Source organism: Lepisma saccharinum, chromosome 2, assembly GCF_977018435.1.
Source record: "Lepisma saccharinum chromosome 2, izLepSacc3.1, whole genome shotgun sequence".
Taxonomy (NCBI): Eukaryota; Metazoa; Arthropoda; class Insecta; order Zygentoma; family Lepismatidae; genus Lepisma; species Lepisma saccharinum.
The window spans coordinates 5,270,691-5,293,873 of NC_139230.1; the positions used below are offsets into that span (position 1 = coordinate 5,270,691).

General features: G+C 37.5%; 1 protein-coding gene across 1 annotated transcript in view; it reads right to left on the minus strand.

The window, feature by feature from the left end:
• The window catches only part of AMPKalpha (AMP-activated protein kinase alpha subunit), a 65,982-nt gene that overhangs the window by 15,700 nt on the left and 27,099 nt on the right, over positions 1-23,183 (minus strand). Inside the window, exons 6-9 of the mRNA XM_083116973.1 lie at positions 22,127-22,232; positions 11,999-12,104; positions 4,038-4,266; positions 2,769-2,864 (exon numbers count right to left, since the gene is read on the minus strand). Coding sequence (XP_082973099.1) covers positions 2,769-2,864; positions 4,038-4,266; positions 11,999-12,104; positions 22,127-22,232 — 537 coding nt within the window. The remainder of the gene's footprint in view (positions 1-2,768; positions 2,865-4,037; positions 4,267-11,998; positions 12,105-22,126; positions 22,233-23,183) is intronic.

The window sequence follows — 23,183 nt, forward strand, 5'->3', positions numbered from 1 at the left end:
TATTGGGTTCCGATCTATGCGTTAGTTGTCGAGTAGCAGCCAATTGAGTGAGGTCGTACACAAGTGGGTCGTCGGACAAAGCAACAATGAAAGAGTTGGAGGAACAACACGTGTGTGTGAAATTTTGCGTAAAACCTGGGAAAACTTTTACGGAAACATTCCAAATGCTTAACCAAGCATACAGGGATAACTGCGCGAGCTGAACGCAATGCTATGATTGGTTTAAGCACTTTAAGGAGGGCAGGAGCTTGATTCCCGAAGATCGAAGGGCTGGGCGACCTTCCACGTCAACAGACGACCAAAATGTTGAGATTGTTCGCGCCGTGATTCGTGAAAATCGTTGTTTAAATGTCCATAAGGTTGCTGAAGAAGTTGGCATATGTGTAGGATCATGCCATAAAATCCTGACTGAAAAACTTGACATGCATCGCGTCAGTGCAAAATTCGTTCCACGTTTGTTGACAGATGACCAGAAGCAGAATAGAGTTCAAATCTGTCAGGAACTGCTTGCAAATGCAGATGAAAACTTTCTCAAGAACATCGCAACAGGAGATGAGACATGGGTTTACGGATACAATGTGGAAATGAAGAGGCAGTCTTCACAATAGGTGGGGAAAGTGTCAAAGAATGCGCAGATGAGTCGGTCAAAAATCAAGATGATGATGGTTGTGTTTTGTGATTGGAAAGGCGTTGTGCACGATGAATTTGTACCACCTGGTCAGATGGTAAACAAGGAAGTCTACCAGAGAATTCTAACATGATTGAGAGATGCTGTGCGTAGGTAGAGGTCTGAACTGCGGGGGAATCAGTCGTGGATATTGCATTATGACAACGCTCCACAGCACACATCGCTCCTTGTCACAAGTTATCTCGTAAAAAATTGCACATCTGTTGTGCCCCATGCACCTTATTCTCCGGACTTGGCCTCTGCAGACTTTTTTCTCTTCCCCAAACTGAAAACCACTTTGAAAGGACAGCGTTTCCAGACCATCGAGGAAATTCAGGAAAATGTGACGAGACTACTGCGTGCTATCGAAGAAAGTGCGTTCCAAAATTGAAAGAAACGGTCGCAATGGTATATTGACGCCGGGAGGGAGTGCTTTGAAGGGGTATTGTTTGAAAGTGTATATCATGAGCAATAAAGCAAGAACAGCAAAAGTTCGGTCTTTTTTTGAACACACTTCATATTACCACCTCTCACCACCCACACACACACACGCACAAATATATTAACAACAATATAAAGAGTCTGTTTGATTCCAATGTACCCAAAAATTCTAATTCATTTCAATTCTACAATATAAATATAAAATATTTAATTTAAGGTGCGGAGTTTATATTTGCCATTTCATACACTCAGACTCGAAATACATCTACAAACACAAGTCACAAATGTTACAGTATATATTCCAATCTACGAAAAATTTGTTAATTGTATAAAAATTTCAAACTAAAATTTACCTAATCAAATTTAAGATATCTTGCAATAATCTTCCTTCTGTCAGATAGATTGTACATTGTTCTGCAAAGGACACTAACAAAATAAAATAATTAAGAGAATTCTGTTTTATTTTCCATGCAGATATATTTTCCTTCCTGGATAAAAATAAAAGCTAAACTGTGAAAAACTTGCCTCAGGGCATTTACAAATATGTATAAATTCAATGGGACTTGGATTAATAAAAGTTGCAATTTTTCATGTCTACGGACAAAAATTCATGCAGAATTCTTGGACCCAATAATTGACACAGAATTCACGGAATTCCCAGTGAGTTGCTACCCTGGTATAATAAGCACAGATATAAAATGTACTGATTTCAATAGCCAATAGTCCACCAATCCAACAAAAAATTGCAAATGTTCCATGAAGAATATGAATGGCTGATTTATTTTGCCTTAGAAACAGTATCTGCATATTCTGACATTAATTTTACAAAAATAGTAACAATATTGTATTGATTGATTTTGATTGATTTAGTTTTGTGCCTCTTGTGCCTCTTGGCTAATTTGCAAAGATGGGGATGAGTGATGAAATGATGAAATTGATGAATGGACATTCACAAACAACCAAGCCTGACCGGGATTCGAACCCGGGACCCTTGGCATCGCAGCACGATGTGCTAACCACTCGGCCACAGGGTCGGGCTAACAATATTGTACAATTTTGCACTAACTTAAGGCTGTTTATAGATATATTGGATCAGTTATCAGTAATTTTACATTGATATGTCCATATTGAATGATACCTATGGAGTATTGATTAATCTGGTCCATCTCTAGTATACATTAGGGATGTGTTGGTATGAAATTTTGACCGATACCGATAAAGTACTGATATAAAATTTACCAATACTAATAGCAATAATCAATATTCCACAGATCTGATATAAAATTCCAAATGGTCCTTGAAGATCCTGAATAGTTCATTGAACTCCTTAATACATGTTTGTTTCCAGATGACTGCAGTGCAAAAGAAGTTGCATATTTAGACATTTACTTTTTTAAAAAGTAGGGCATGAGATTATCCACAAAAAATATAACAGAACGGCAGACTGTTGCATTAAATTATAATATATTTATGGATTGGTAAAATAATTTGTAATTTTACCGATAAACCGATAAGAGTACCGATAAATCTGTCCATCCTTAGTATATATAAACATTCCAGGAGACACCAAAATATTATATTCTTGTGTATATGCAGTTATATATTCCCATATTGTCTGATTAAATAATGCAATTATAGAACTAGATAAATTAAAACTCACCCAAGTGCCACTTTGCTCTTTTCACTGGAGTTCCTCGTGCTGGACGTTCACTAATTCCTCCACTATTGGAACCCATTATTACTCTATCTCGCAAAGCTGGAAATAAATGTAAAAATTCATAACACATAGTATTTAATATTGTGTACTATTCTACATGCAAAAAAAATTGCAATTAAAATTAAGAACACAATAAAAAAATATTGTTCTCCACCAAAAACAATACAACCATGTTGCTAGTTTAACTTCTTTCAACCTATTAATTTCAAAAGTCAACTGCCTTCATGGTCTGAGGTGTTTCTTTAATTTGGCATTAATGGTTTCCATGGGATGGGTGGTTGGAAGGGGTTGCTTGGGAGGGTGTATAGCATTTTTCATAGTACAGGATTCCAGATGGAGTTAATTTTTCCATTGTATATTAAAAATTCCACACAGAAAAAGGTACTTTCTTGAAGGAACTTTTGAAAATGAAGTTTATAAAGATTATAAAAAAGAAAGTAGAAACACCTGATAATAAATGTTGTACACTGCGAAAAGAAATTTTTAACGAAGATGTTTATGATGTTTTCCTGCGAAGATTGAAAAATCAGTGGGCATAATTTGCATTTAAGCCTGCTGATATATATGTGTTACGTGCAGTAACCAGGAGTCACTAGCATCTGTTATTTCTCATGCAAAAAATACTGATGTATCAGCTCCCATGTGATGGGAAGTGCGCACTTGATCATCCCCAGAATGGCACCACTTTGCTTGGTGATGCAAAACGTTCCAGTAGAATGTGAAGAAAAACACTGCAGAAGCATTTCTTAATGAAGTTCACAATTTTTATTGCCTGTATGTTAACAAACTCGTGGTAGTATTGTAATTTGTATGTACACCTATTGATATATACATGTTATGCACAGGGCCCAGGAGTCACTAGCATCTGTTCGTGACAAGTTTCTAATATGGCAACAATTTTTTAGGAAGTTATCTTCTACTAGTTCTCGCAGAAAAAATACCAATGATTCAACTCCCGTGTGATGTTAGGTGTGAACTCGATTGCCGCCAGAATGACACCACTTTGCTGTAACACAAAACATTCCAATAGATGAACGTATCAGTACTGGTTTAAATATCAGATTTTTACCGATGCTGATTCCGATATGTCAATTTCAGCCAATATTCATACATCGGTAATTGGCTTTGTCATATCCCTAGTATTTATACGCCATTCACTTAATTATTTTAAAAACAAAAAATAATAACAAAGTAGCGATTTTCATTACGTACGTGCAATTCTCTCAGGATGAGGCCTAATAGGACTGGGATTTAGCTCACTGGGACTGAAAGACACTGGTGGAGGACTGCTAGCCACATAAAAGTCTTTTAATTCTGCCTTAGCAGCTTCATCTGCAATTCTCTTGTTATCAATAATTAAATGATATGCAATGGCAAGCTGATCATGTGGATCTCCACTGAGTAAAGCACTGTGGACTTCTTGTTCTTTCACTCCAAATTTCTGAAAATAATGAAACTTTTGTAAGTAACATGTTATTCAGTATACAGTAGAATATCGTTTATCCACATTAATTGGGACCGAAGGTTATGCAGATAACGATTTTCGCGGATAATCAAACATGTGTTTATTTAACAAAGAAAAGCACGTACAGTACAAGTTTATTTTATACATACGGTACACAGTACTACATACGTATACAGTACAAGAAAACACAAGACATGAGAAAATACTTGTAATATACATACAGTATGTGCCTAAATTACAGTACTGTACCTGTACCGAGTTATTTATGCAGAAAAATAATCAGAATTTTTTTTTGGAACAGATTTGATTGCCTTTTTTTTTGCTGCTCTTGTTTTTTTTGAGTATGCAGATAACCGACATTGCAGATAATTAATAATATATCTAACTTCACTACATTGGTATATATCATTGCATTCTAATTAATCACTGTGAATAAATATATACACAAACATTTATCAATTATAATATACCTCACTGTAGATATGCATTTACAGTATATACTTGCTAGCACATCTGGCTCAGAAACATATTTTAATTGATCATTTTTTATTTATTTATTTATTCCTTGTCTTGGATGGCGAAGTTAAGGCACAAGCCTTTTCTTCCACTTAACCATCTCTACTTTACATTTTATAAATTGACTTTTATATCTAAATGTTTGTGAAATATATAAAAACTAAAAACATTAAGATATCAAAAAATGAAATATATAACAACTAAGAACATTAAGATACCAAAAAAAGAAAACAAGAGAAAATAAAAGATAAACACGTAAAAAAAAATACACGTAAAACATAAACACACACACAACAAACAAACTCAAATTACAGAAAAAGTCGGTGGGTGTTGGTCCTACAAGTTTACACGAAGGTTTAATTTTATTTCCCTGTTTTCAGTACTGGTGGGAGGTCGTTCCATTCTGGTAGCAGTGACCATTAAGGAATTTCCATAAAACGTTGTCTTGTGGGAGGAGATGGCCAGCAGAGAGTTGTCTCTCGAATGGGTGGCAAAGGTGTGTGCTGCACTTACGGGTTGAAATCGAGACAGTAGGTAGGAGTATGGGTTGAAATCGAGACAGTAGGTAGGAGGGCTCTCATGAGTTTACTATTTTGTAGAGCGGTGTAAGAGCGTGGAAGCGGCGATGAGTGGAAAGGTCGAACCAGCCTAGGTCCTTGAAAGCCGGGGTCAGGTGGTCACAATATATGATATTATAAATGTAAATGTAGCACGCACATGCATTGTGTGTGCATTTTCTGCTCTTAAAAGCAATGTTTGCATTAAAGTCCACTTTATGCACAGAAATAAATCAAATCTGGATGTGCTTGAGTAAGATGTAAACCACTAAAACATCGTTTCTCAACCTGTGGGGAGTGACCCACTGCTGGGTCACAAGGGGGCATTTGGTGGGTCGCGAAGTCGGGTTCAAAAATTTATTTACCGTGTCTAAAAAACATATTGCATTTAAATTACTAAGATATATATATATATATATATTGTTTTAACAATTTTAATTTAACCTGTGTTGTACGTAGTCTAAACTACATTTCTGTTATTCGTGCTCTACCATTGCTTTTTACCACTAATGTTTAACCCAAGGGAATCGGATATCTGTCATTTTCGTTTCGGTGTGTGTGTCACATACATGTCGACTTAAGGTGTCACTTGATATTTCCGACTGCCATTCGGATGAGGCATTAAAGTTGCTCATGCAGTTCTCCACTTCATATTTGTGTGAAAACGGTTCTTTATTTCTAATTTAAGTGTCAAGCAAGTACAGAAATAGACTTGATGTGCACTCAGATTTATGACTCAAGTTAACCACCATTGAACACCACATACTCTAGCTTATGCAGAAATTGCAATCCCAACTATCAAATTACTTCAGTGAGTAAAAAAAAAAAGTTTTCAATTTCTGCATTGTGATTTGTTTGATGTTGGACTAGAGTAAATTAATCTTTTAAATTACATATTTACTTTTGTAGAATGAAGTATGTGTAATTTGTATAAGCAAGCATAAAAGAAAGCTTCTTACAGTACTCCATCTTAGCAACAATATGATTATAAATTGGGCACACACCCCCACAAGTAATTTCCCAGCACCCATGCTTATGGGTCCCATGAAGTGTAATATCCTTCAAGGTGGGTCCCAGACTGAAAAAGGTTGAGAACCAATACACTAAAATATAAGCACTCTCACAACAAATCACAGATTCCTGGTATACAATATGCTTCATTACTATTTAAGTCTTATGTCTGTATTACTATTGAAGTCTTACGTCTCCAGGGGGGTATAATTTGAAACTCTTATTTCACCTCTCTCATCCTTTTCTATGTGCACTTAACTTACATGATCACTGAACAATCACTGCCATATAATTTAGAAGTGTAGCACTATTGTTCACTGTTGTTTCTATTTATAGTCTCACTTAGGTAGAGTTGGGAAGTAGCGTAATGAAAGTTAGGCATTATTTTTTTTTACAAGGGTCACTATGAGTTCATTGTTTCGCTTCCAAGAAATACGGTCAGCAACATCATCTTTGCTCATTCACCCGTGCAAGTTTCAGCCTTCTTGGCTTATAACTGTTGCTCGGATGGTTTGGTTTCTTTCCATTCCCATGGCATCAGTCATCTGCAGTATGGAGCTGGGAAGAGAGCACTATAGTGCGATGATTTTCTATGATTTTAAAAGTGGGTGAAACAAGTCTCAGGGCTTTGAGAGATTGCAACAGGCTTTCGGAGACCTTGCTCCTTCCTGTGCAACAATTTTTCAATGATTTATTTATTTAATAGAAGATTCCAAATACAGCGTTAGCCATTTTACATTGGAACGTTTTTATAGAACATAAGGACAAAAAAATAATAACAGAGGTCGAAACTCATTGGAAGACAAGGAGAGGAGTGGACATCTGGCAACCGCGGTGACTGTGGAAACCATTGCCTGTGGAAAAAATGGTTTGCAAAAACAAGCGAGTGACATTTAAGGACATTGAAGTGGCACTACAGATTGAATCGCCAGCAGTGTCCACGATCCTGCATGATTACTTACGAGTCAGGAAAGTTGCATCCCGATGGATTGATTGAATTGGTGTTTTAAGTTCACTTTATGCACAGTAAGGCTAATTGGAACTGGACTTACAGTTTATCGTTGGATCCGAACCACTATGTGCCTCCACCAGCATCCCGATGGATGCTTCACACATTGACAGATGAGCAAAATATGCTGGCCAGATTCAACGGAGGCAACTCTACAAGTGTTTCTGATATCATTACTGGTGATGAAATCTGGATTTACCAGTTTGATCCAGAGAATAAGAGATTTTTCGCGATTACATTCCACCAACAAACGTGAAGCAGCCACGAAGTGCCAGAAAGAAATTGGTGGCAACTTTCCTCTCCAAAAGCGGTCATGTCACATCTGTTCCTTTGGAGGATCAAAAGAATGTTACTGTTCAGTGGTACACAACAGTTTTCCTACCAAAAGTTTTAGAGAAGCTTCAAAAACAGCAACCAAGGACAGGACTGTGACGGATCCACTTGCACCATGACAACGCTTCAGCCCACAGAGCCAACATCACCACTCAGTTCCTGGAGTCTACAGAGGTTAAACCTATGACTCATCCACCTTACAGTCCTGACCTGGCTTCATGTGATTATTTCCTGTTCCCTACAATAAACAATCGCATGCGTGGAGGAAGGGTCTTCAGCCCTGACAAAGCTGTTCACGCCTATGATGTGAACGTACAGCACTCCATGAAAATGAGTGGACAATATAAATTACAATTTTACTTACGTTTTTTGCGAGTATAGTACGTTTTCTTCAATTACGACATTTCGAGAGATAACTTCTCTCTTCTTCAGGTTTCGGTGTTTTATAAGCATTTAATAAAAGTCATAGCTTCATCAAAATATTTCTTCCATAGTCATCAGGATTATTAGGTAAAATGCGAGCAGAAAAAAGTATAGGAAGATCGATTAAGCACTGAAAATTTACATGCTTTAAAGCCATCGTTTATCAAAGTTAAAACCTATATTACAAACTTATTTGTCCTCCTGTATGAATTTTTAAAGACTGTAAAAACCTCTAAAATTCTAAAAACCGTTCAGTATTTCAGTCAAGTTGTCTGCAACGAGCTTCCCTTGCAAATGTGGAAACAATCGAACTGGCTGTCTTTTGTTCATCATTTCTCCTCCCTCCCCTCCTGATTACATCATATCTAGTTCAAAATCTTGCTCTTTCGAAGCCTCGCGCAAAACTTCTGGGGTGACATGGAATCATATATTTGTAAAGAAAGAGAGAACAAATTAAATAGGGATGATGGGAATATACATGAAGTTTGGACAGGAATGTTTAAAAAATGGGATAAGAAAGAATATAAGAGCCTTGGATTCCATGTCACCCCAGAAGTTTTGCATGAGGCTTCGAAAGAGCAAGATTTTGAACTAGATATGACGTAATCAGGAGGGGAGGGAGGAGAAATTATGAACAAAAGACAGCCGGTTCGACTGCTTCCACATTCACAAGGCAAGCTCGTTGCAGACAACTTGACTGAAATACTGAACGGTTTTTAGAATTTTAAAGGTTTTTACAGTTTTTAAAAATTCATACAGGAGAACAAATAAGTTTGTATTATAGGTTTTAACTTTGGTAAACGTTGGCTTTAAAGCATGTAACTTTTCACTGCATAATCGATCTTCCTATACTTTTTCCCCGCTCGCATTTCACCTAACCCTTAATCCTGATGACTATGGAAGAAATATTTTTGTGAAACTATGACTTTATGAATTGCTTATAAAACACCGAAACCTGAAGAAGAAAGAAGTTATCTCTCAAAATGTTGTAATTGAAGAAAACATATTATACTCGCAAAAAACGTAAGTAAAATTGTAATTTATATTGTTAATCTTGTGAGTAATTCGCACATAGTAAATATGAATGTAAAATGAGTGGAAAAACTGTTTTCAAAAATGGTTTACAAGAATGTAAAGGTGCATAGAATGTTGTGGCGAGTACATTGAGAAATAATGAAAATGATTTGATCTTTCTTAATTATTATGTATCTGAAAACTTTTGTAGTGACCTTTGTATAATTGTATTAATATTGTGCCATGGCCAAGCAGAGGAGGTGGGCACAGCATCTACAGTTTTAACATGCTCACCTTAACTCATGGTTTTGTGTTCTAATTTTGTAATCCTCAAAGCAAAGTGTAACACAGAAGTTCTATAAATTTCCCTTTTTATCAACAGTGTGTTTGTTACAGAAAAAAAGGGGAAAGTGGGATTATTGCTTCATGTTTTCCAGTGCTGATAATACTGTACACACACGTGATGCACTGGTGATGGGAGCAGGGATCTGATCACTTTTTACTTGTCACCCTCTATGTTCATTGGATGTTTATTATTATTTTTGAACTTTATCTTCAGAAGTGATTGCTTAATTTTACATGTTAAGAGAAAAGAAAAAGGAGATAGCCAGTTACTATTATGTTAATTGGTGACTTCTTGTTAGTCTTAGATGCCATGGGGAGGGACACCACCTCCACCCTCAACATTAATATACTATGAGCGTACATCAGCAAAATATTGCAGCTGAAACACTCGGCACTATTTTACTAATAATGCAATACGAGGGTCACTATTTATATTTTGAGCCTAACAATGAAAAAACAGGAATTTGGCATTGAAAACTGCTTTATTGTTTTTCAAAGTATTCTCCTTTATGGTCAATACACTTTTGCATTCGTTCGAACCATTTGTCAAAGCAGTTTTTCCAATCTTCTTGAGACACATCCATAATATGGTTTTTGAACGCATCAACGGCATCTTCCACCGACGAAAATCGTTGTCCACGCAATTTATTCTTGACATTCGGGAACAAGAAGAAGTCATTGGGTGCCAAATCAGGACTGTACGGCAGATGACCCATCAATTCGATTTTTTGACTGTTCATAAAGTTGGTTGTTAGACGAGATGTGTGACAGCTGGCATTGTCTTGATGAAGAATGATCCGACGGCGTTTGTTTGTTTTTCGTATTTGAAAGAAGACCTCTGGCAAACAAATTGTTGTGTACCATTCAGAGTTGACCGTTCTACATTCCTCTAAAGGCACAGTTGTCACATGACCAGTTTTCCCGAAAAAACAGGCGACCATTTGTTTCGATGTGCTTCGAGCGCGAACAACTTTTGTTGGATTGGGTTCATCTTGAAACACTCATACAGTCGACTGCTGTTTACGTTCCAGCTCATATGCATATATCCATGATTCATCACCTGTTACAATCTTATATACGTGTTTTGAAGCACCACAATTGTATTTATTGAGCATTTGTTTGCACCAATTGACGGGAGCTTCTTTTTGAGTTTTTGTCAAATTGTGTGGGATCCAACGAGAACATACCTTTCTCACAGCTAAATGATCATGTAATATTTTATATAGCTGGTGGAACTAATGCCTATGGTTGCCTCAATCTCACAGTATGTCACATGACGATCTTGCAGTATTAGGTTTTGCACAGCATCAATGTTTTCTTGAACAACAACTGATTTTGGACGACCTTCACGAATCTCGTCGGTGAGCGAATGGCGGCCACGATTAAATTCATTATACCAGCGTTTCAAAGTGGCAAGGGATGGGGCTTCATCGCCAAATGTGGAAGTAAGTTGATCGATGCACTCTTGTCTTGATAATCCACGTCGAAAATTGTAAAAAATCATAGCACAAAAATGTTCACGAGTTAATTCCATTTTATTGTTGTCGCGCAATCTCCAAGGCAACATAAACAACACAAATGAAGTTATTGACAAAACATTTGAAGTACGTTATGGTCAATAATGCCATATGATTCCGTGCAAATGTCAAACCGCGCCTAACTTCAATCAGTGTTGCCAAGGCTCAAAATATAAATAGTGACCCTCGTATTGGCGAGTCATACAATCTGCATGGAAAAAATGCTCCTGTGCTTCTGCACATATGAATACATGTGTTCCATCTTCAAGGATGTAAAGTGAGTACTAGTTTCTCCATATTTATAACTCTCTAGCATTCTTAAACACTAAGGTTTATGGCTGCAGCAACATAAACCTTCCACTTGTCCCTATCCTGAGCAAGATCAATCCAACCTTTTCCATCCTTACCGATATCCTTCAGGTCCATCTCAATGTTATCCCTCCATCTTTGTCTTGGCCTTCCTACAGGTCTCTTACCATCAGATTTCCCAACAAGAATCCTGTAAACTCTTCCTTCCTCTCCCATTTGTGCCACATGGCCTGCCCATCTAAGTCTTCTTGAATAACCAAGATACGTAAAAAAAAAAGAGCATACACAAATATAAAGAGCTCAGTGTTAAAAAGAATTTACAATGAAACACAACCTAGATCCTAATTTTATATCTTTAGGAACAAAGACAATTTCCCACTAAAAGGAAGATTATATTCTTACCCAACTTTATGTCTTTGTGACTTTGTGAGTCTCTCTTCATAAATTTCACCATATCATCACTCATTCTCATCTTCACGATTAGCCGAGAAGAGGCAGAAGAGCAAAGTAAAATAAACCAAATCAATTAATCAATTTCAATTGCTATGTACTGTCAACTCGAGCATCAACAATTCTACCCTACTCTGCAAGTGAAGACCTAACATGGCATCAGAACTTGTCAACCTATTGCTCTATTATTCTCCAAATGTTTATGCATCCCATGCGAAACTGACCTCACAAACTTCATTCACTGCATCTGTATCGATCACCGAAGCATCTTGTTCAACTGGAGATGGAAACAGATAGGCTGGCAATTCTTTCTGAAACCATTCATGTTTCCTGAAACATAGCAGAATTTCAAGTTCTGAACAACATATTCACAAAATTTCACTAACACTTTAAAAATATGAATATAAATTAGTTTCAAAATATGTTTGTAGTGGAATAAAATATCAAGACCATCACCCACTAGAGGCTTCAGGCTCTAAAGTTACTATTAGTCTTCTATGAGATTAGAAAATTATATTGCATCATATTAACAGCAAACGACTTACATTGTCTTACTTTTTAAAATTGAATTTAAAATTTTTGAAGCATCCTCCAGGCACATACTTAAGGACTGTAATGATGATGATTTGTAGATTTTATTATTCACTTCAAAAATATTAGTTTGTTTCAAAGTCTGACCATGTATTTCAGAATGACTTGAGCTAGATACAAGAGAAGGCTGATAAATTTGCATTCTCCCCAATAAGACGTCGATATGGACAACAGTGCTTGGTGGTTTTATTCAACATATTCTCCTCCTCATGCAATGCACTTATTACATTACTGCTGCAATGCTTGCAGACATTGCAATTAGAAGTCCAAAGACTGCTCTGCAAATCAAGCCTCTGTGTGATTAATGATGGCATCTGTGCCATGAAAATTTGTACCCCTCAGAATCATTTCTAATTTGGAAAAGAGATAATAGTCTCATGGTGCCAAGTCTGGGAATTATGGGGGATGCTCCTGTATCGTGAACCACAGCTGCTCAGTTTGTCCATTTGTCCAGAAGTGAGATATAATACGTGGCATTGATGTTTGCACCACATTGGAGGTAATCGACCAGCAGGATGCTCTCAAAGTCCCACATGGCTATACCCAGAACTTTTGCAGTGGACCACTGTACCCTTGCCTTCTTTGGGTGTGGAAAATCACTGTTGTGCCATTATGCGGACTGATGTTTTTCATGGGATCATAGCAATACAATCACATTTCATCCACCATTACCAGTCATTGCACAAAACTGGAGCCACCTACTTGAAATCGGGCCAAAACTTCCTTGAACTTCTCCACCTTTCCATGTTCCACATCAGCATTCAAAATTTTGGGAATCCATTTTGCCCCAACTTTCCTCATGCCCAAGTTCTCATGAATAACCTTCCACAGCCATTCATGGCTATGTGCAGTTTCTCCTCCATCAGTTGGAGTGGAATTCGGTGATAGTCAAGAATCATCCTACCCTGTGGATGGCATCAATCATCTCTGGTGTGGTCACAGAAATAGGTTAGCCTTATCTTTGCTCATCCTTCAGCCCAAATTGCCCACATTTGAAATTCCCTGCCCATTTTTCACAGTGGTATATGATGATACCTTGTCCCCCAATTTCATGGTCAGGTTGTTGCAGATCTCCTTCAGCAAGGGATACTTGATGAAGGTACACTGTTTAAATTTAATAATGCCTGGAATCTGTGCTGACATTCTTGATTTAGAGCCAGAAAAAAAGTTCGTTATTTTATCCGGACATGATTTTGCAAGGTAGGTTCATATATTATGAACATTTAATTGATGATACTAGTTTGTGTATCTGTTTGCTCGAACCCACGAAGACCACAAATTTTTCAACCTGCCCTCATATTCACTCTACTCAATGGCATAATGTGGTAGCATCAATTTTTATTTATTTATTTAACAAGAATTCCAAATACAGCATTAGCCATCTTACATTGGAATGTATAACAGTAGAAAAAGAACAATAAAAATAACAACAAAAATAAAATAACCAAAAATTACATCATATAAAGACCCTTGTACATTTTTATACAATATCCATTTAAAACGTGCCTGATTATCAAAAATGTCTATTTGACCTGTTAACATGTTGAATTGGCTGGGTAGTCTGTAGAGCAAGGAACGCTGGATGAGGCTTAACCTTGGCTTCTGAGAAGCGAAAAGTTGAGTGCTTCTTGTTTTGCGAAATGGAACTTGAAAGTTAATTTCCAGAAGAAGGCGATCACTTCTGATGGTACCATTAACTATTTTATGAAGGAATACATGGTCTGCCAATTTATGTCTCTTGTAAGGTGGTTGGATATTTAAAATTTTCAGAAGAAAAGGCTTTTGTAGGTGCTTAGTGGATGGAATTCGGTAACGAACAATGGCCAGGAAGAAATTTAAAACAGAATTTAGTCTATCTAAATTTGAAGGGCATGCCATAGACCAGACCGGAGAACAGTATTCAATTTTAGGTGAAACGAAAGATTTGTAAATAATGCTGAGCGCAGACAGGTTGTTCATTTTGGTAAAATGGCAGACTAGACTCAGCATACGCATGGAACCCTTCGCGACTGTGGAGATGTGTTCAGAAAAAGGATAGTTTCTCATCAAATATGACTCCCAGGTCCTTCTGTGTTGCCACTCTTTGTACACAATTATTATGTATGTAGTATTTTGAGTTTATTGTGTTTTTTAGGGATGTGATGAAGCTGAAAATTTACCGATGCCGACGTATTCACCAATAATTTTTGGAACCGATACCAATGTCGATATTTAACAGATTCCGATACATAAGATTATTCAACAGAAATGGGATGTTATTTTCAGAATGACAAAAATAAATTTGCTATTGCATATCATATGTATATGCATATATATTCTCAAGAGATGCAAATGTACATTTGCATCTACAAAAAGTGGTTATGTGAACCTTTAAGAACAACATAGATTCTCAAAAGATTTAACATTAGTACACAAACAGTTCCTTGAAATACAAAATGAATTCCTGTTCTTAATGTTGTAAATTTAATGCTGGCAGATTCAACTTCAGAAAGACTAGTTTTGGAAGGACTTCTGGAAGTAACCTACTTCTTCTCTTATCGCAAATCTGTCCATCAACACTGAATACTTATGCAGCAGGTATGCCCAAGTATTTTCTCACCACTTGCTTCAGGTTTGGATACTCACTTTTGAATTTCCGATACAACAGCTGATCCTGCTCATGTGAATATGTCTGTTCAGCAATGTACTGTTTTATTTCTGATTTTGAGGTAGGTTGATCCTCTGAATGAGAGTTTGCAATAATTTTATTACAATAACTCTACAATGATAAAGAATCATAACCTAATTTTCAATAAATCTTACAAAATTAAAATATAAAACTTATTAGAAGGTAAAAAACTCTAGTATTATCTGTACCGGTTTAAATATCGGATTTTTGTTGATGCCGATATGTCAATTTCTGCCGATTTTCATACATCTGTAATCGGCTTCCGCACATCCCTAGTGTTTTTCATTAAGGAGAACGTCATTGTAGTACATTTTTGAGGGTTAAGTTTCAAGTTCCATATTTTGCACCACTTTATCAGGGAGTCTAAATTCTTTTGCAGAAGTGCCACATCACTGAAATTTGATATTTTACTGTAAATTTTGCAATCGTCGGCAAACAAAAGTAGGTTTATACAAGAGTCGGAAAGATATTCTGGAAGTTCATTAAGATACAGGATGAAGAGGAGAGGTCCAAGAACACTGCATTGGGGCACACCAGAAGAAACAGCTTGATAAGAAGAGGAGATTCCGGAAAGTACAACTTTTTGTATTTTCTATTTTGGAGGTAATGTTTGAGCAGAGAGAGAAATTTTCCATGAATATTGAATCGATGAGATAATTTATGTAGCACGTAATTGTGGTTTATGGAGCCAAAAGCTTTCGAAAAATCAAGATATATATTACATCTAGTTGGGAGTTTTCAGATATGGAGTGGATAGCGTCAGATAGTAAAATGCTCAAATTAGTTAAGCAGGAGCTGCCTGGTAAGCCATGCTGTGCTGTATTTATGTATGGAGAAGTAAATTTGTAGAGTCGGTCTTTTATTATCTCTTCACAGGCGATAGAAAGTGGTGATAAGAGAGAGATTGGTCTGTAAGAAGCAACGGCACCCATGTCTCCAGATTTGTATAATGGCACCACATTAGCATTTTTCCATGAATCTGGGACTGTACCCTTATTGAAGCACCTGTTTAATAAAATGGAGAAGGCGATAGAGAGAGAAGAAGTGTTTTTGAAGAAAATAGAAGTGATTTCATCACGTATTGCACGTCTTCTGGAGACGTAGAGAGAGATGGAAGAAAGTGACAGCAAACTTGGGTGAGGTTGGGAAGAGTAGAAGGTGGTGTATTTGACACTGTATTTTTAGTGAAATAGGAGTTGAAAAGATCCGCTCTGTCAGGGCCCTCTGCGTATACTGAGTCGTGTTTAACTTTGAATGGTATACGAGAATTATGCCTCCTTGAGATAATGTATTTAATTTTCTGCAGATGTTTAGAGTGGCATCGTAAATCCGTGAAAGTTTTTCATGTGTTTCCATTAGGAAATTTTTTCCACATATCCCAGGCCTTCTTCCGGTTGCGAAGGGCAAGTAGAAGTTCATGGTCAAACCAAGAAGGGAATTTGCAATATTTATTTTTCTTGGGTGACACACAGTCTTTTATCACTGTGTGAATCACATCTGTCAAAACGTCACACGCTTCAAACACACTTCCACTTTCCAGTATTGTCCAGGGGATGGAATCCAGCACCAAACGGATGTCGCCCCGGGGTGCTTTGCGCCAAACAAGGTATTACTGTCCAGGGGTGGGAGGTTGTCGACTCTTCAGGTGGTCAGGGAACCAGAATTCAGCATCCAGTGATTCGTGGTCTGAAGGAATGAGGTTTCTCGAAGGCGTGATGTGCGTTGAAGGGAGTGAGGAGACAATGTAGTCAAGGTTATTGTCTTTATGTGTATTGTACATATTGTGCTGTTGAAGTCCGAGGCCGTGTATGAAGTGATTCATAAAGTACGTGTTGTTCTTGTCTTTTGCAAAGCCGTGCTTGGAGTCTGTCCATGTAATTGAGAGATTAAAGTCTCCAAAAAGAATTACATCCCCCATAGAGGATGCCGACAGAACAGAATCGTAACAGGCCTCCAGAACTGCTGCGGGGCAAGTTTTGTGTGGGCTGTAAAAACAACCGATGAATAGTTTGCTTTTCTTGCCGAGAAGCACCTCCACCCACAGAATTTCACAATTATGATCCAGATCACTTTGAACCACACTTTTCCATTTGTTGTTTACACAAAGCATCACTCCCCCACCCCTTGATCCTCTGTCTTTCAAGAAGATAGTCAACTATTTTGAAAATGGCAGTTCACAATCCAGTACATTGTCATTGAGCCACGTTTCAGTTATTGCAATGCAGTCTTTTTCTTCTTCTTCCCCTTTCGCCTCATAGTGTCGGGGTTGCCTCTATCCACTCCTTCCATCTATCCCGTTTCTTTGCCATTCTCTTCAATTCTCTTATTCCTTTTCCTTTCTTTTGTCCTATTTCTTCTATTCCTTCTTCAAATGTCTTCCAGGTCTACCTCTTGTTCTCCTTCCCTCTGTTCTAGCATCCATAAATTGTTTTGCTTTTCTATCTTCGTCCATTCTTACCACATGTCCAAACCATTTTAATTGTCTTTGTGTCACATTTTTCTTCTATTGGCTTCTGATTTAATTCTTCTCTGATTCTTTCATTACGTACCCTATCTCTTCTCGTTTTACCAACTATTCTACGGAAGCATTTCATCTCAACTGTCGTTATTTTTCTTACTTCTTTTACTGGAATTTTTCTATTCTCTAATATTGCCTATATTTCTTCTCCGTGTACATAGTCAAAAGCAGCCTTTAGATCTAAAAATGCTACGTTCATCTTTTTTCCTTTTTCTACGTATTTATCACATATTGTTCAGATGGAATATATGTGATCTTGTGTTTGTCTCCCAGAACGAAAGGCAGCCTGTTCTTCTTCCATATCCTTTTCTATCTCTTTTCTTAGCCTTACTTCCAATATTCTTGAGTACACCTTAAGTGCCACGATGGATAGACATAGTGCATGATAGTTCTCACAGTTGTGTGCATCTCCTTTCTTATACAGTGGTATGATAATGTTCTTTTCCCATTCAACTGGTAACTTTTCTTCTCTCCAGATCTTCTGATACAGTTTAGTCATTGCCTCCAAGAGTGTATTTCCTCCATATTTTATATTAGGAATGGGACCGATTAATTGGTATTCTATCGGTATCTGACGATATAGGCATATCGGTGTATCGGTTTATCGGTAAAATTACCGATTATTTTACCGATCCGATATATCGATAAATATCTGATAATTTAGTGCAAAATTCTGCCATTTTGTTGTAATTTTAATGGATAATCTCCATGCCCTTCTTTATAAAAAAGTAAATGTCTAAACATGCAACTTCTTTTGCACTGCAGTCACCATGAAACACACATTTATTAAGGAGATCAATGAACATTTCAGGTTCTTCAAGAACCATTTCTAATTTTATATCGGATCAGTATAATATCGGTTATCGGTATAGGTAAATTTTATATCGGTACTTTATTGGTATCAGCCAAAATTTCATATCAGCCCATCCCTATTTTATACCTAGTCTTACCATAAATACTGTCCCAAAGTTGTAAGTAAATAGACACAAAATGGTGATAGATATTGTAATATCAGAATAACATGAGGTGCATGGACGCATTAAGAACCAAAATCACAAATAATTATTCGAAATGGCCACCTTTAGCACTGACAAACTTCTGAAGTCTTCGTGGCCACGCATCAATGGAATTACGCAACACATCAAGTGGAAACTCCGCAGCTGTCTTCTGAAGAGACCGCTTTAAACTGTCAATATTGGGATGTCTCTTCTTGCAAGCAATCTCCTGAAGCTTGGACCACAATTTGTAGTCCAAAGGGTTTAAGTCTGGACTGGCAGAGGGACAATCTGACGTGGATATGAAGTCAGGAACATTTGCCTCCAACCACTGCTGGGTGGTGCGTGCTTTGTGTGCTGGGGCTGAGTCCTGCTGGAAGCTCCAGTTCTCTCCATGGAAGATGGTGTCTGTAAGATTCTTGCATCGTTTCTCAAGCACTGTCTGCTGGTACACTTTGGCTGATGTTTTTACCCCTTTTTCACAGAAATGGAGCGTGCCCTCATAGCAAATGTTCCAAACTTCATTTCCACTTCAGATTGGCCTTCTGCAAGTCCGGACCTATACCTTTTGTACTACAAATTGTGGTCCAAGCTTCAGGAGATGGCTTGGAAGAAGAGACATCCCAATATTGAAAGTTTAAAGCGGTCGATCTCTTCTGAAGGCAGTTGCGGAGTTTCCACTTGATGTGTTGCGTAATTCAATTGATGCGTGGCCACGAAGACTTCAGAAGTATGTCAGTGCTAAAGGTGGCCATTTCGAATAATTATTTGTGATTTTGGTTCATAATGCATCCATGCACCTCATGTTATTCTGATATTACAATATCTCTCACCATTTTGTGTCTATTTACTTACAACTTTGGGACAGTATTTATGGTAAGACTAGGTATATTCTGGAGCTATTTCATCTATTCCTGCTGCCTTTCCATTTCTTACTCTTTTCACTGCTTCATATACTTCTCCTATATCGATTTCCTTTACTAGATCTATCTAAATCTCATCTTCCTTATCCTGCTCTTGTATTCTTCTACTCCTTCCTGTTTTCTGTCTATTATGTTTTCCAATCCTCCCGTCTGCTGTTCCTTGACTTCTTCATTTTTAAATTTACTTTTGAAGCATTCTTTCCATGTTTTCAACACATTTACAATTTGCGTTTCCAGAATATTTACTTTGTTTCTTACACTTCTTACTCTTCTTCCACCTTTTCCTCTTATTCCTTTTATTATGCACCAAAATCCTATCTTACTCTCTTTGTATTGTGATTCCACTTCTCCAAATTCTTCCCATGTTTTCCTCTTTGCTTCTCTCACTATTCCTTTAGCTGTGTTTCTTTTTTCTAAATAATCTAATTGGTTTTCATCTCTTGTATTGATATATTTTTTCCATGCTTTTCTTCTCCTGTACTGCCTTTTTCACCTCTTCATTCCACCATCTGGTTCGTTTCCTTCCTGTATTTACTCTTTTCTTCCCACATACCTCTTCCACTGACTTGAGTATTATATCTTTGATTTCTTGCCACATTTCCTCTATATCTTCATCTTCAAATGATTCTTGGTTTAGTCGTTCACCTACTTTATTCTGATTTTCTTGTTTTTTCTCTTTTTTCTTCAACTCTTCTGTTTTTATTTTGTAATAGGTCATTTTATTTTCCTTGTGCATCCCTGTGTAAAACAGTGTTTCTGCTACCAGCAGACTGTGATCGGTTCCCAGTTCTGCTCCTCTTATTACCTTTACGTCTCGGATATGTTGTCTTATTTGTTGTGGGTATATTATATAATCTATGATGCTTTTAGCATTTCTTCCTTCACCTTCAAATGTTACTTGATGTATTGTTTTAGGTTTGTAGGTTTCCTATCAGCACTGTGTTCTCTATGCAAAAATCTATGATTCGCTGTCTATTTCAGTTTTTAATAATTTCTCCTCCATACTTTCCTGTGTTCCGAATCCACTCAAGTGACCATTTCCCACTCTTCCATTTAAGTCACCCATAATTATAATTTTTCTTCCTCCTCTTTCTGCTTTTTCCACTTTTGATTGTAATTCTGTGAAGAATTCTTTCTTGTCTCTCACATTAGCATCTTCGGTTGGTGCATATACTTGAATCAGTGTAATCTTTTCTTCTAAGTCTATGTCTAGAGTTATTCTTGAATTTACTGGATCCGAGCTGATTACTCGTCTGTCTATTTCTTCTGTCACTATAATTCCTACTCCCTCTTTTGCTCTGTTTCCAACTAGTACTCCTGAATATCTCAATATATTTCCTCCTTCAAACATTTTTTCCTCATTTCTTTTCTTGTTTACTTCGCTTATTCCAAGTATTTTTATTTTGTATCTTTCCATTTCCTTAATTACTTCTACTTCTTTACCATTTAATGTTTTGATATTCCAGGTTCCAATTCTCGTTTCCTTATTCTTGCATTGTCGTCTTTTTGAGATCTGTCCGGGGTTTCCGAAGCATTCTCTGAATCATCATCTACCCCTATGTGTGTGATTAGCCCAGCGATAGGGGGCCTTTTGGTTGTTTAGTCCTTTCATCCTCAAGGCCATGGCTGGTTTTCTGTTGGGGTTTTCTCCCCTAGTCTTCTGAGAATCCCTCCTTGCCACTCGACAGTGGTTTTCCCAATTTTAACTACTTGTAAATGTAGTGCCCCTTCCGTCATCTGCGCTGTACCAAAGCATTCCTTCTCCACCGCATCTGCCGTTGGGGTCTTCGCTGTTACCCTGGCTAGGGGCCCTTACAAGGTGCTACCATCCGGAGCCAGATGGACCAAGGTTTTTTAGAGAAGTGTTACTCATCTAGGTTTTCTGCCTCCGCCGCCGTTGAGATGACCATCCATCCATCTTCTTCCGCATTTGGAGCCGTTAGCCAGTTCGGGGTTCCGTGGGCACCACTCCATGTACTTTCTAATAGTAAGCTCCCGGGGGATCCAATCTTGTTCCATAAAATTTCCCATTTCTATAGTGCAGTTAAAGAGCTTATTTTTGATAATCTGGGCATTGTGATAGTACACACTAAACTTGTTTTCCATCAGCCTGGGGCCTGGGTTCAGCTTAACGTCCCCACACAACAGCACAAGGAAAAGAAAGTTCAAGAGCCGGTGAGGAGGATGCTTACCTTGGCTGCCTGTGTATCCCTTGGCAGGCAGAGAAGAGCATCGGGAAGATGCCTGCCACTGGAACAACAAAACATCTCTCACTGCACTTCCACTCATGAAGTCTGTCATTTTTTTTGTTCACACTGTTCACAAGTAATAGTCTAACACTCGTGCAAAGTATCACAACAAAGAAATACACCGAGATCACAGAAAAGGCGATCAAATTCAGAGCTCGATGTAACAGCTTTCTACTGCTGGCTGCCATCTTACATCTAGCATCTTCAATTATCCTGACAGATAATCACATTCAGTTTGTGCCTCTACTTCTTTAATTGATCATGGTACAAAGTAATTACTTTGTCTGTGAATGTTTTTACTTAGATTAGAACATACCCAACAATTAACAATGAACACAAATTAAATTAACACTACGTAAAAATCAGAATTATTTTTGGACAGGTAAAGCTAACCAAGTAAACACTTACTTTATGTCTTCTATTGTGGCTCTCTTCATGGGATCTACTTGAAGCATGTGACACAAGAGACTCACAACTGATCTATTCAAATAATCTGGGATAGGAAACACGCCAGCTGCAAAATTATAAAAATATTTTAATAAAGCACAGATTATAGCATTAATGTTGATTTATTTCAAAACATGACATTACATCTTACATACTAGTAGATATTAAAAGGGAAGGTGGCTCTTCTTTTGCCGAGTCACAAAAATAAGCTGTTGTCTTCATAATTTTAACAGAATTTTGCCTGTAAACAAGCTGTTTCTAGCTGCTTTTAGCTCAATTCTTACATTTTGAATTTGAAGTGTGTTGATTTGGAACACTTACTATTTGATGCAGGCAGTGGAGATAAAATTTTTAAGGATTATATTGGGGGAAGACTAGAAGGGATAGAATAAGGAATGAGGAGATCTGACAGACAGTGGGGGTGGTGAAGCTTCAGGACAGGATAGATCAGGCAAAGATGAGATGGTTTGGACACATGAAGAGGATGGATGCAGAAAGACTGCCAGTAAGATCTTACAATGCACAAGGAGAGGGAGTAAGGCCAAAGAGGAGACCAAGGTGTCTGTGGAAAGAGCAGATAGTGGTGGAAGACCAGGAAAAAATGGAGAGGCTTGACTTCTATGCCGACCCAGCCAGAGGCAGGAAACTGCAGAGGATGATGATGACGACGACTATTTGATAGTTATACCTATTATCCCATTTCACTCCTTCACCTCCTGAGTGGGAAGAAGGGCATTCTGGAACACTCCAATGTCTAAATTTTGAAATGTTATCTCCCATTTTACCTGTCATTTCACCACAAATATAAGACATGTTGCCTCAAACAAGCTATTTTGGGCTTATTTTTCAAAGGTGGGAGGTCGGGAGGTTGCTTGTGTATATATTCATTTTCTTGATGGACAATTGGCTCACATCTATGCATGGAGGTGAATGTCCACCCTGTAATTAAATACCCTAGATTAATTAAGAAAATGAAATTTTAATGCAGCCTCAGTCTTTCTTTATTCCTTTTTTCCCC